General features: G+C 54.1%; 4 protein-coding genes across 4 annotated transcripts; 1 reads left to right on the forward strand and 3 right to left on the reverse strand.

Moving 5' to 3' along the window:
* Positions 1-146: 146 nt before the first annotated feature.
* CC84DRAFT_524049 (kinase-like protein) lies at positions 147-3,658 on the reverse strand. Its single transcript, XM_018186627.1, has 7 exons — positions 2,772-3,658; positions 2,432-2,706; positions 2,018-2,377; positions 1,708-1,967; positions 1,541-1,660; positions 1,135-1,493; positions 147-1,083 (listed from the first exon to the last, which is right to left on the reverse strand). Exons 1-7 carry the CDS (start codon positions 3,301-3,303, stop codon positions 287-289), a joined length of 2,703 nt encoding a protein of 900 aa, XP_018038299.1. The 5' UTR covers positions 3,304-3,658; the 3' UTR covers positions 147-286.
* A 600-nt stretch (positions 3,659-4,258) lies between these two features.
* Positions 4,259-6,488, reverse strand: CC84DRAFT_1161981 (uncharacterized protein). Its single transcript, XM_018177875.1, has 5 exons — positions 6,470-6,488; positions 6,260-6,364; positions 5,253-6,208; positions 4,651-5,197; positions 4,259-4,561 (listed from the first exon to the last, which is right to left on the reverse strand). The coding sequence occupies exons 3-5, from the start codon at positions 6,170-6,172 to the stop codon at positions 4,442-4,444; spliced, it is 1,587 nt and encodes a 528-aa protein (XP_018038300.1). The 5' UTR covers positions 6,173-6,208; positions 6,260-6,364; positions 6,470-6,488; the 3' UTR covers positions 4,259-4,441.
* Positions 6,489-7,158: 670 nt separating this feature from the next.
* CC84DRAFT_1194347 (P-loop containing nucleoside triphosphate hydrolase protein) lies at positions 7,159-11,823 on the reverse strand. The gene is made up of 3 exons (XM_018181342.1): positions 10,735-11,823; positions 8,601-10,623; positions 7,159-8,512 (listed from the first exon to the last, which is right to left on the reverse strand). The coding sequence occupies exons 1-3, from the start codon at positions 11,472-11,474 to the stop codon at positions 7,322-7,324; spliced, it is 3,954 nt and encodes a 1,317-aa protein (XP_018038301.1). The 5' UTR covers positions 11,475-11,823; the 3' UTR covers positions 7,159-7,321.
* CC84DRAFT_524115 (uncharacterized protein) lies at positions 11,614-12,188 on the forward strand. The gene has a single exon (XM_018186628.1). It carries the CDS (start codon positions 11,753-11,755, stop codon positions 12,122-12,124), a length of 372 nt encoding a protein of 123 aa, XP_018038302.1. The 5' UTR covers positions 11,614-11,752; the 3' UTR covers positions 12,125-12,188.
* Positions 12,189-12,908: the final 720 nt, after the last annotated feature.

A 12,908-nucleotide genomic window follows, 5' to 3' on the forward strand; every position in this document is an offset into this window, starting at 1 on the left:
GTACTGAATGTTTGACTCATCTCCATGTACGCCCGCTGCGTATGATAAGAAATTTGATGCAATTTGGACGCTGCGCACACCGGGCGCCAGTCACCGGCGACATCCACCGCGACCGGCATTTGTAGGCCTCTCGTGCGGTATGATCGTGCTCTCGATCAAGGTGAACTTCTGAGAAGGGTACGAATGCCTGGGTATCGGAGTGTCGAAAATCGAATATAGGTCAAGCTATGTCGATGCAACTGCGCATCAACGACCAAATGAAGTGTACAAACTAGTGGTTTTCGCATCATTGCCATCCATGTTGACTCATGAAGCCTTCTTCAAGGGTGCGATCTTCCAAGTTACGAACGAAATTCCGTTGGCTCTGGCCTGCCGCACGGGAGCCTCTCCTTCTCTGCCCATTGCCTGCTGCATCGGGTGCACCGTCAGGCGGAGGAGGATAGTATGCGGGCGATGGTTGCAACCGAATGGGCGCGTTTGGATCCAGATGGCTAATCACTCTTTGCAGCGCAGGCGGAATACCAGACTGTACTTGCTGGTCCATCGTGGACGCGCGCTGCCTACCCGCGCGAGTCGTAGCTTGTGCGTACAGGTTTTGAGGCTGGTTGTATTGACGCGGTTGCTGCTGCGGTTGGATCATGCCCATCGGCTGGCTGTATCCAGGCTGGGCGGGGTAGGGTGGCGGAGCGCCTTGATGGTTCGGTGCGTAGACGTTGTTATACATGTTAGGCGCTTGTGCGTGCGTATTCTGCGCCGGGTATTGGTTCATCTGCATATTGGCGTACGCGGCGTTCTGTGCAGCTTGTTGAGCCTGTTGTTGCGCCTGCTGTTGTGCTACAGCGGCCTGTTGAGCCTGGGCACGCTGCTTGCTCATTCCTTCGTAGCGTTGCTGCTCTTGGACACCAGGAGCAGGTGATCTGTTAGATCCCGAACGCATAGCTGTTGGCGGCACAAAAGGTCCCGTAAACTTCTGCTGTGTGATGAACGGATGCTGTTTCGCTTGGTTCGGCGTCCATCGCTCCAATGGGTTGAGGTTCAGCAATCCCGTAGCAAAATCAATGAACGCATAACGATTCTGCATTTCTGCGCCAGGTCAGTAAGCCGGCTCAGCCGAATATTCAAGTCTTCGCTCACCTCGCTCTATCTCATTGGGCTTCATATTCTTCCGTGGCATGGGATAGTTCTTCACGATTTCTGGTAGCGTCGTAGCGGAGAAGTACTTCTTGCTCGGCTGTTCCTTGGTACCGTGCTCTCTTGAGTATTGCTCCATCGACTTGAGTCTGTACGTCCTTCGTCCGTACTCGTCGTGGGCCTTCTCGAAAAATTCGCCGGACTGCTTGCCCATCTCGAGCATCCATGTCGGTGGCAGTCCGAGCATCTCGGTTATCCTGGCGACCTGGTTGTACTCGGACGAACCAGGGAAGAGTGGGAGACCCAAGAAAAGTTCAACCACAATGCAGCCCAGGGACCACATGTCAATCGCGGCAGAATATCTGCACGGTGTAAGTATAGAGTCGTCCCTGAAAACCGGAAAACGTACGGCAAGCCCAGCAATACTTCTGGTGATCGATAAAATCGAGATTGAATGTACGTATACACTGTCTGCCGTTCGTCGCAGGCGGAACCGAAATCGATGATTTTGATGATCGGGCTCTCGAGGCTGTTCGCATGTCAGAGAAACCCCTAGGAGATCTGCAGATAACCCACTTCTTGAGCAAGATGTTCTCCGGCTTCAGATCGCAGTGTATCAACTTGGCCTTCCCTAACAGAGCCAACCCATTGAGCAGCTGTTGTGCGAACACGCGTACCAAGGTCGTCGATAAGCCTCGGAATTGATTTTGCTTGATCAATTCGTACAAATTGACGCTTAGCAGCTCGAAAACCAAGCACAGATGTTGTCTGTGGATGAACGTGTCCTTTAGTCTCAGCAAATGATGGTCATCATTCTTGTCCATCTGCTTGTTCAACTGCCCCAAGGTTAGCTTTGGCACTGAGTTCGAAGCCTGCAACTACTGACCAGATCGAGTACAGAAACTTCCATCATACTTTGGTTGAAGTATGCAGTTCTGTTCTTGATCACCTTGACAGCAACCACCTCTTGCGTCTTAAGGTTCTGACATTTCACGACTTGTCCGAATGTTCCCTGGCCTAGCACGTCTAAGATCAGGTATCGGTTCTTGTGCCCAGCATCTTCCGAGCCCAAAATGTCGTTGACATACAGAATGTAGTCACTGTCTTCGTTGTCGTAGCCATCGTTTTTGACCCCTTTGCTCGGCTTCGTAAGAACACGGCGCGGATTTCGAGTCGATTCGTATTTGAATCCAGGGTTGCAGACACGATATGTCGCGGGCAAGTGAGATGTCAACGCTTGCAGGGGCTAATGAGGCGCCATGTCAGCACATCCTCTCTAAGAGCAATAGACAGCACCTACGCTGATGAAACCGCCCTCGGGATGCGCACGGCGGAACGGAGGCTGGGTGTTGATCTTCGGCTGCAGATCGGCCGTGTTCACGCACTTCTCGAATTTGGGGACGGGACCCCGCCCAATCGGGGGTAGCTGAGGAGGGTTGGGGTTGGTGGTTCTGGGCGACCGCGCCTCCCGGTTATATACTGCATTCAACTGTGCGGTCGCTGACTGCGGATAGAAGCTCTCTGGGCTCATGTTGGATTGTATAGGAGGTAGTTGCGGCGCGTGCGGGCGGGAGGCTGAGAGTATGTCAATTAGTATCTCGGCGCTTAACACATGCACGTGGTGCCAAAGATAGACGTACCGGGTGGAGAATAATAGCTGTTGGGCGTGGTAATGTAGGGGTTGCCTCTTGTCGGACTCTGCCTGTTGCTATTCTGCGCCTGGGCCTGCGGGGAGAAGCTGGTGTAGTTCTGCCCGCCCTGCTGTGGGTTCCCGCTGTAGGGCGACGTCGGCGACATGTTCATGGGCGAGTATCTCCGCGCAGCAGCACTCTCTTCCTGCTGGAGAAAGGACTGCGAATGGCGGTGCTGGTGGTTCGGGCGCGCGGCTGCGTACTTGGGCTTGTACGGGTCGACATCCTCCATGGCTACGTCGCCGTCTCTGTCGTTGTACTCTGCGCTCCGGCTGAGGGTGAGCGAGCTGCCGGGCGATGGCAGGGTCGCCATTGAATTCGACCGCGAGGGCCCCGTGGGGGATGCGAACTGGTCCTGCTTGATCTGTTGCGGGAGGTTTGGGTCCTGCTGGACGTGCTGAGGGGTCGTCATGGTGTGAGGGTCGTACCGCGCCTGGCGGTTCGCGCTGGATTCGGAGTAGGCGGTCCACTGCTGGTCCATAGCGGGTGCAGGACAGCGTGGGGGAGGCAGACGGGGCGTAGGCGAGGTTAAGACAGCCGGCTCAGCTGCGAGCAGAGCATTCCGAATTGCGCGGCTGGGCGAGGAGGGGTGCTACGTCAGCGGGCGGTGGCGGCAGAGGGCCTGCCAGAGAGTAAAGGTAGGGCGGCAGCGAGCGAGCGGGCGCGCAAAACGTGCGTGCGTGGGACTCGACGAGGAGAGCTGGCAGCGCGCTGGGTTGTGGCCGGTCGGCGGGGTGCGCGTTGGAGGTGCCGCAGCCTGAATCAGCCGCCGTGGTGACTCGCGGACTGGCTGGAGAGGGCACGCGGGAGCACACGCGGGCCTGGAGAGAGCGTGCAGGTTCGAGGGCGCGGAGGAGTGGATAATTGCAACCAGGCACGTCGGGCGTCAGTAGACTCCAGGTGTGATGCCGCAGCCGTGGTCCAGCGCAGTCTGCCAAGCACCTGAATCTCCCGCCCACGCTGAGCAATGAGCGCAACCCGGATGCTTGCAATTGCAACTCGGCCTTTGTCACGGCCTGCGCACCCGCAATAATCGCTCTACCGCTGCGAATCTGCGTCTTGGACACGACAAACAATGCATCACGTCAACGCATGTGCGCCATCGCTCACGCTCAGCCACAGGCCCCAAACATGAAGGTGCCCAAAGCGGGCCGTGCAGACGGAACTGTGGCCTTGCGAGGGATGTCGTGCCTAGGATGCCCTGAGTGCACTAGCAACTAGCAGGCGAGCGCGACCTTGGTTTGGCTGCTGTCTGCCGTGTTTGCGTGCAAACTGCAAACAGAGCGAAACGATCTCGGGCTCAGTTGGACTGTTCTTCCAACATTGAGGGCATTGGGTACTGCACCAACCCCAAGATTGGACATGACAGTCTGGAGATCTCGAACTGCCCATCGATGAATAGTGTCCCACGTCTACTCATGGTGCCAGAGCTCACACCATTGCAATGCACATTGTGCTCACGCTCCCATTTGGACTACCATGCACTAGCATCACGAATCAGACAGCCACCAACCTCCGGAACACACCAGTTGCAATGCATTTAAACGTACGATTCGAATTCTTGAGACCCTGATTTTTTGCACAACGCTCACACCACACCTCCCTCTACCCTCGTCCTTCTACGCACGCGCCTCATACCCGCGCCTATCCTCAAACCCACCCTTCCCCTTTCCCCCGAAAATCGCATTCACCATATCCCCACCCCGGTTCGCCAAAATCGAAAGCAGCGTATCGCTCAACTGCGCCCAATTAGCCCGTTTCCGGAGATGACCATGCCAACGGACTTCACATGAAAGGAAAGGAGAGGCAAACGAAAAGGACAACTTACACCATGCGTCTGCTCGTTGCACCCCTGCAGCCACACGCCCGCATCAGCCCCAATCGCCTTATCCGCAAAGTTGACCCGGTAGTCGCGCTGCACGCTCCACTGCGCGTCCTTGAGGTCGCCGCCCGGCATCAGATGCCGGCTGTCCGCGAGCAGCGTCTCGTGGAGATCGCGCTTGTACCCCGTAGCCACGAACACGGCGTCGACGTCTAGGGTTTCTGTGCGCTCAGCAGCGTTCGGCGTGTCGGAGAGATACAGCGGACTCCGGTCGTGGATGGTCAGGCGGAGGCCGGACGGGATCGCGGGCGAGTCGTGGATGGCGGTTACGAGGCGGTAGGGGAGGATTGCGTGGGGCCAGCTCTTCTCTGCCGCGGGCGTGTTACCGTGGGTAATGCGCTGCAGGTAGAGCGTTTCGTAGATGTGCTCGAGGAGGGGGAGACGCACGACGCCGTAGTTTGTCGCTTTGTCGTCGGCGATGGCCGTCGTGCGGAGGGTGGGCTCGCGGTGAAAGGTGCTGTCTACGCGGCTGGGGTTGAAGATCTCGTTGACGCTGTGTAGATGTCAGTTGAAGAGGGGACATGGATTTGGGTAGGAGGGCTACGCACAATGGGGAGTCATCGCTGGGACGTAGTGCGCCCTGCTTGATGAGTAGCCTTGTTCGAGCATTGGGGTAGTGCGTGTGAAGGAAGTCGAAGATCTCTGCTGCGCTCTGTCCGTTTCCGACGACGGCAACTGAGTAGGGTTTTTGGTAGTCGGTCAAGATCTTGCTCGAAATGTAGTGAAACTTGGACGAGTGGATGACTCTAGGATGGTTGCTTGGGAAAGGGGGAGGGAGGTTCGGCCTGCCTCCTGCAGCAATCACCACGTGCTTCGTTCTCCTCGACTCAATCTGGCCTGTCTGCAAGTTGCGGGACGTGACGACAAACGTCTTGATTTCACCGTTGCCGCTTGCCGATTTCTCCGGCATGACCTTGACCACTTCCTGGTCGTATTGGACTACCTCTTCAAACCAGCTGGCGCACCATCTCATGTAATCCTCATACTCGACTCGCTGTGGAAGGAAAGTGTTTAGGTTCGTGAACTCGATCAAACGATCCTTCTGGTGCAGGTAGTTTATGAACGTGAACTCGCTTCGCGGGTTCCTCAGCGTCGCCATATCTTTCATGAAAGTAATCTGCATCCTGGCGCCTGGGAGAAGCATGCCCGCGTGCCATGCAAATCCCGATTGCTTCTCCAAGAACGCAACCTTTGGTGGTTGGCGCTGCAGGTTGGGCAGGTCCAGCGATGGATCCGTCCCATCCATAGCATCGTGTAGAGCTGTTGCAATGGCTAGTGAGGCTGGCCCGAATCCTACGCATACCAAATCGTGTAGTTCCTCTTCTGGTGTATATCGGAGGTGCGACCGGTTCTCGAAAGCGGGGAAGTGGCTCTCGTCCAGCGCGTTAGGTGCGAAGCCGGTGAAGGCTTCATGGACCGCTGGTGCGCGCTCTTCTGGGTCGGTCATGGGTACGGCGTGAGGGCTCATGGCTTCGGAAAGCTTGCGCGATTATCTCGAAGAAGTCTATCAGCGTTAGTCTGACGTCTAGCGGTATCTAGAGCATTGTTTGCTCACCTAGTGATTCGACAGGGCCGCTAAGATGTACTGGCAGCACTGTGCTGTAGCCGCGACAGCTGTCAATTGTCTCAGCAATCAATCTTCCACTTCTAGTGCGGTGGTCTGAAGCAAGGAGTTAGTAGCCATACAGTGGCATACAGTGCACTCGGTGTCGATGACGTGCTAGAAGCCACTAGGGCAGCTAGAGAACACCATGACCTGACATACCGTTCACAGTTGCGAAATGAGGGTATTGGTGCAGAGATACCAGGTGTAAGATAAAGCCTTGGTTTGAATACTTTCTCACGCCCACGGCAGAGGCAGCTTGAGGTGAGAAGGCGCTCCACTACTCTTGTAACTACAGCGGAAGATCGAATCGGCCTACCCAGACATTTCTTAGCATCTCGCTCCGCAGGGTACTAAGCTGTACGGTGGTACGACACGGCTCTGCGGCGGCCCAGCCTGTCGAGCTCCGAGGTCGCGCATGCCAGTCTGCAGGACGACGTAGGGATCTTTCGGCTGAACGTCGAGATGGTGAGGGCACCGGATCAGATAAGATCAAATTCTTCGCGACGCCCCGCAGCGCTTTTCCAAGATAGTGCTGTGTTGCGTGGGATGGTGTTGATTGAAACCTTGGCCGGCGGGGCAGCAGGGTGTTATTGGCGGAGATGTGCACTAAAATGTTATCAGATGAAAATTTTATCAGATCCATCTATGAGCCGAGCGGTCGCCGAGATGCGTATGCGTAAGAGCGTCACAATGCATCATGCAGGGCGCCCCCCGTCTCGGCCCTACTGCCTTGCATGGCTAGTGCTCAAGATGCTGAAGGCGTGCGCCAGAGCGTGTGTGGTGACGAATGCGGCGATTGGAAGTGCTCATTAACAAAGGAAACTAAGTGCCTTTGGAATGACTGTCAAAGACACAAAGGTGTATGCACATTTGGATTGTATGTACAACTGTTGTACATTGCTTGATGAACAATAAGAAAACAGGTCGCGAGAGTCTTCGTGGTATCCTAAGTACTTGAGCCTGAATAGAAAGCAATTTTGACGTGAAGAAAACGTATTGTATACAAGGAGCTCAGTCCAACTCTTGCGCAGCAACCATACCCGCATAGATGCCGCCCATCGACACGAGCTCATCGTGTCGTCCCTGCTCAACGATCTTGCCAGCTTCGAAGACAAAGATGCAGTCTGCGTGTTGTACACTTGCTAATCGATGGGCTATCATGATGGTGGTCCGCCCCCTCGAGGCAGCTGCGATAGCTTTACGAATATCGCGCTCCGTGTGGGCGTCAAGTTGCGATGTCGCTTCGTCCAAGAGCAGAATTTCGGGGTTCCTGATCAAGGCTCGAGCAATGGCCAGTCGCTGTCTTTGGCCACCTGACAGCTTTGATCCATGGGCCCCAACTTCAGTGTTGTAACCTTCCGGGAGACTCATGATAAAGTCATGGAGTTCGCACTTCTTTGCCACCTCGATGATGGCTTCTTCCGTGGGTTCGGATCCGACCTTGCCCAACCCAATATTGAACTTGACAGACCCAGGAAACAGGTCAGGTTCCTGTTCGACTAATCCTAGTCGTGCTCTATGGAGCTTCACGTCGCCACTGCGGATATCCTCGCCGTCGACGAAGACGCTGCCAGCTGTAGGGTCAAAGAACCTCTCAATCAAATGTACTGTACTGGATTTACCCGCGCCAGACCGTCCCACGAATGCGACATATTCTCCTGGGCGGATTGTGAATGACACGTTGTTTAGAGCAGCCACGTCGGGCCGTGTGGCATAGTGCAGGCTCACTCTACGAAACTCGACTTCGCCCAAAACGTTGGAACTTGATCCGTTCGCGCTTCCATAAGTGGGACAGACTCCGTTTTGGTAGGGCTTAGTAGCTGATACCGTTTTAATGATGGTGGATTTCTCATCATGTAGTGCGAAGACACTTTGCGCCGCAGTTTTGGCCCTGGTGATTTCGGGGGCGAGACTGAACAGCTGTCCGGCAGCTTGTGCTGAAAATAGCAGTGCGGGAAGAACAATGAAGAAGTCTTTCTGACCGTAATTGCCCGCGCGCACTTGTTTTGAACCCCACCAGTATGCTAGAGCATACACAAAGTAAGTGACAGACAATGAGAATGCTAGGATCATGCTGCCAAGCACGTTAAAACGAAGGCTCTCGTCGTATGGTTTTTGGATGGCGGCTCTATATCTGTCGAGGAAATCACGTTCTCGTCCCAACGCGGCAACTGTATGTATGGCAGAACAGGCCTCGGATGCCTGGGTTCGTGAATGTCAGCAAACAATTTGTGCAGATGCAAGACCTATGTTGAGATTGGGAAACTTCATTTCTTAGGGGATTACGTACCAGAGCAGCAGCTGAATTGTACGCGGTTTCGTGTCTTTCCTGGGCTTTAGCAAGTATACGCAAGCGGAAAAATCCGGCAAGTAGCATGATTGGCACTGCAGCTAGCAGGACGATAGCGATTTTCCATGCGACAATATGTGCCAAAATCATACCACCCACGACAGACGTAGCGATGGAGAAGAAGGTCCCCAGGATGACTCCCGATAGCCCGCTGATGTGCCCACTGTCCATGTTGAGCTTTGCCATCAACGCGTGGTGAGAGTGACCGGGTTTAGAAAACCATGCGATGTCTTGCATCAGCACCGTGCGAAAAGATACATCGCGTGTACGAAGTACCAGATTCTCTGACACGAACCCGAAGGCGCTGCCACCAATTACGCGGGAGAGTAGAGCAATGATAGCCAGGCCGAAAAACAGAAGACAAAATTGTGCGATCAGGCCTGAAACGTCTGACGTGCTGTTGAGTAGCTCTACGAGGTTACCAAAGATGTAAGCCTCACCAATAGATATAGCGCCGCTCAGAACAGACGCGCTGAGCCCAATAGCTATCGCCGGGCTCTCATTGCGACTCAAAGCGAAACACCTCCCGATTAGTTGTAACGCGGATTTATCTTGCGTTGTATCGGGTGCTGAGGGATTCCGAGTGGTACTATTGTCCCGCGAGGCCTTCGGAGGTGGTGCAGTCTCCTTTCTGCGGCCAGAGCCAGAGACAAATGAGGATGCGGAAGACATTGTAGGTTTCTTGTCAAATTTCTGGGCGCGTATGAGCTCAGCGTAAAGACCATTCCCAATGGTGAGAATATCGTGCCGTCCTTCTTCCACAACCCCACCATCCTTCATAACAACGATACGATCGGCATCTTTGATAGTGGCAAGTCGGTGGGCAATGATGATAGTAGTTCTTCCAGAAGTAGCAGAACTCCGACGAAGGTTTTCTAGAACCACGGCTTCACTCGTAGCATCCATAGCGCTGGTGTACTCATCCAAAAGGAGCAGTGCCGGGTTTCCGACTAGCGCACGTGCAAGTGCGATGCGTTGCTTTTGCCCTCCCGAGAGTTGAGAATGGTGACCTGACCCAATCTGCGTATCCAGGCCGTCCGGTAGGTGTTCAAGGAAGTCACAGTAAGCTTCTTCGGCAGCGGCCTTGCATCTTGCAACTACTTCCTCTTCCGGGATCTCTTCATTTGAAGGCAAACCAAGCCTGATGTTATCCAGTATTGTCCCGGTAAATAACGTGGGATTTTGAGTCACCAGAGCAATCTGGGAACGAAGGCTCTTGACGTTTAGGTCTTTCAACTCATCGTCACCTAATAACACAGAGCCCGCAGACGGATCGTATAGGCGGAGGAGGAGAGTAGCAACGGTCGACTTCCCGGAGCCTGACGGACCGACCAGGCCCGTAACTTTTCCGGGGGCAATCTGAAGGTTGACGTTTTGAAGGACGCGCTCGGTAGGGCGTGCAGGATAAACGAATGAAACATCTCGAAAAGTGATGGTCTTTTTGAAACTTTCTTTTCCAACGATCTTGCCATTGGTAGAGTATACATCGATATCGGCGACCGGGTAGTCGAGAATATCAAACACGGCTTGTCCTGCCGCTGCAGCTAGAGCGAATGTCTGGATGAAGGGACCGACTGCCCCAACAACAAAAGACGCATCCAATATCAGAAAGACAACGGCGTAGATAGTACCCGCCTCAGCACTCCCATTGCGGAGCTTGTCGCCGTACCAGAAAGCTAGTGCATTTGCGGCATACGCAATGAAGTACACGCTTCCTAGCATGCCGGCACCGACGATGCTTTTGCGAAGGCCGGCTCGGAGAGCTTTGCAGAGAAAATTAACATGATCCTCTGCCAGTCGTTCCGTTACTCCAAATGCTTGCACAATTTGGACGCCTTTGAATGCGCTCTCGGCAACGGAAGTAGCTTTCTCGGTGAAAGAGCTGGCTTGCCTCGAGAATTTTGATACGAAGTGAGTCCCGCAAACAACGACGATGGTCATGGCTGGTATGACAGTAACGAACCTACATCATGTAAGTTGATGAAACGATAAGCAAAGCCGATGGGAGTAGTAGTGGTACCCATCCGTGCACGCGTGATGGCAATGTACAACACCTAGGAAGTGTGGAACTTACATAACAGCTGTGAGCCTAGCATTGAGTGTGAATCCCACAGTGAACGCAGCAATGAAGTAGCTGATGGATGTCAGGAACACGCCGACTTTTTCGGAAGTTCCTAGCTGGATCGTCTGCGTCTTTTCGGTGAGAATATTCGTAATGTCGGGTGAAACTGTATCGTAATAGGTGAGGTCCATTCCCAGACTCCTTTCGACGAGCTGCTCGCGTGTCTTTCTCGATACTCTTTCGCCTACCAGCGCCCAGCAGACCGTTGATCCCCATGCCACCACGAAGTAAATCACAGCCATGGACATAAGCTGCACCAGGCGCAGCTTAAGTTCATCTTCGCGTGGCGGGAAATTGTTGATGATCTTCCCTAAGATGACTCCAATCAAAGGTATAGGTACGCCACATGCAATGGAGAAGAAACATCCAAAACTTAGGATTGTTCTGGACTGGAAGTCCGTCAATGGCTTATAAAGAGAGAAATACGAGGTCCTGAATGGATTCAATCCAAGAATTTGCTTGATGAACTTTTGTCGGATTAGACCAATGCCGCGTGGCTCAGGATGACCCTGAACCGTGTGGAGAGATGCGATGTCGACGTGCCCTTCCCATTGCGAACTGCGCGACGAAGAGCTGCTGTCATCGTTTTCAGAAGCGATTAATAGTTGGCTTTCAGATTCAGTGTCGGCGAGTGTGTCCCCAAGGAGTGGTGTTGCCTGAGGGTTGCCAGGGAGCGCCTGGATGGGTTCCATGACGTCCTATCAATAAACGAAGATGGAGATGGCGCAGGCACAGAAGAGCGTATGTCAGCTCCTGTAATCCATGTCGATGTCGATGTGTTCCGTGGCCGGGGTTAGTATTATTCGACACGCAAATCACGCGAAACCCGTACCTGACTCAGAGAAGGAGCAAATGTGATGGAATCGGCTCTGGTGATGCGAAGCACGCTGTTCGCTAAAACTTGGCAGGGAACCAGGGTGACTAGTTTATTGAAAGCAGCACCCCGATCGCGTCAACTGCGATCGCGAGAATGATAGAACACATCAAGACTGATATTGTTGAAAGCAGAACATTGATGATCAGTTTGATGGTAGCCTGCAGTCGCTCCGATTCATTCTGTCGCCAGTGGCGATCGTTCATATGGTACAGGTACACAATGCAGCCAAGCGGGCAGTTAGCGTTGGATGCCAGGGCTGAACGCGGCTGGCTGCAGGCAGTGACGCACAGCAGACGCAAAATCTTATCAGATGATCCTGTCTCTTGGCTCGCATCTTCGGGGGGTATCGCGGTGTCGCGCTGCGCGGAGCAGCCACTGCCACAGCAAGCAAGAGGCGCCCGAAATCGGCTCGATCGGGCTTGTGAAGCAGCCACTCGGCCCCTGTACGAAGAAGGGAAGCGGTGACATAATTAAAAGTTGCTGGCGTGGGATCGATCGCGCACTTCGAGGCGGGCCGGACCCTTTACAACGCACGCAGAGCCGGCGGTTCTCGCGCGCAGAGCTATGGACAGTAGTCATCTCGTTGGTAAGAGGCAGCCCGTGTGGGATTGTGAGTACAACCCTGCTTCTCTTACGCATTGTTCGTCGCTTCCGTCCAGAGGTTGTCCAGCCTGCCATCTTTGCAGGCCATGTCTCTCCGATCTGATAAGATTCTGCCGGTCTCTCCTTCGATTACGTCTTGACTTTGGTCCTTCCAGGCAGCTCTGAAGAAGAGGCGTTGCGACGTTCGGCTTTGCGAGACCCACTCTGCTCGCTTCATTTGTTGTGAATGACCAGCCTTGTGTCCTGATGCCTTCACATTCCCCACCGTGTTCTGTTCTTCCCGTGCGCTCGCGCTCTATACGCTGGCGGCTCGTAGGCGACCCCCTTCCCGTGGTGGACTCTTCGCATAGGAAAAACCGCAACACCACCAGGTGACTCTGGTGAAAATTTCGACGTCTTGGGTCTTGTGTGTCCAGTACGGTGTGATCTGTTGGCCAAAAAGGTAGGACCTGCCCAGGTGGTCTCGGACCAATCACATCACGGCAATTACAGCGTGTCATCAGAAAGGAAGTCCCAAGGCCCTCAATCATCGCACGCGTTAGAAAAAGTCTGGTTATCTCTTTCTCTCTGACAGGCACCGTAACTAAGCTCCGACATCGACACTCGCATGATACGAAGAACACCTGAGGCGGCTTACCCCAGTGCG

This window comes from Paraphaeosphaeria sporulosa (genome assembly GCF_001642045.1).
Source record: "Paraphaeosphaeria sporulosa strain AP3s5-JAC2a unplaced genomic scaffold CC84scaffold_3, whole genome shotgun sequence".
NCBI lineage: Eukaryota > Fungi > Ascomycota > Dothideomycetes > Pleosporales > Didymosphaeriaceae > Paraphaeosphaeria > Paraphaeosphaeria sporulosa.

Coding starts and splice junctions, on each gene's coding strand:
- CC84DRAFT_1161981 (XM_018177875.1), bottom strand. CDS start 6,172: ATGAGCCCTCACGCCGTACCCATGACCGACCCAGAAGAGCGCGCACCA. Junction 5,198..5,252: donor CCCAGCGATGACTCCCCATT/GTGCGTAGCCCT, acceptor ACATCTACACAG/CGTCAACGAGATCTTCAACC. Junction 4,562..4,650: donor GCAACGAGCAGACGCATGGT/GTAAGTTGTCCT, acceptor AATTGGGCGCAG/TTGAGCGATACGCTGCTTTC.
- CC84DRAFT_524049 (XM_018186627.1), bottom strand. CDS start 3,303: ATGGACCAGCAGTGGACCGCCTACTCCGAATCCAGCGCGAACCGCCAG. Junction 1,968..2,017: donor AAGTTTCTGTACTCGATCTG/GTCAGTAGTTGC, acceptor ACCTTGGGGCAG/TTGAACAAGCAGATGGACAA. Junction 1,661..1,707: donor GAGAACATCTTGCTCAAGAA/GTGGGTTATCTG, acceptor ACATGCGAACAG/CCTCGAGAGCCCGATCATCA.
- CC84DRAFT_1194347 (XM_018181342.1), bottom strand. CDS start 11,474: ATGGAACCCATCCAGGCGCTCCCTGGCAACCCTCAGGCAACACCACTC. Junction 10,624..10,734: donor GCTAGGCTCACAGCTGTTAT/GTAAGTTCCACA, acceptor TACATGATGTAG/GTTCGTTACTGTCATACCAG. Junction 8,513..8,600: donor ACAATTCAGCTGCTGCTCTG/GTACGTAATCCC, acceptor TCACGAACCCAG/GCATCCGAGGCCTGTTCTGC.
- CC84DRAFT_524115 (XM_018186628.1), top strand. CDS start 11,753: ATGATAGAACACATCAAGACTGATATTGTTGAAAGCAGAACATTGATG.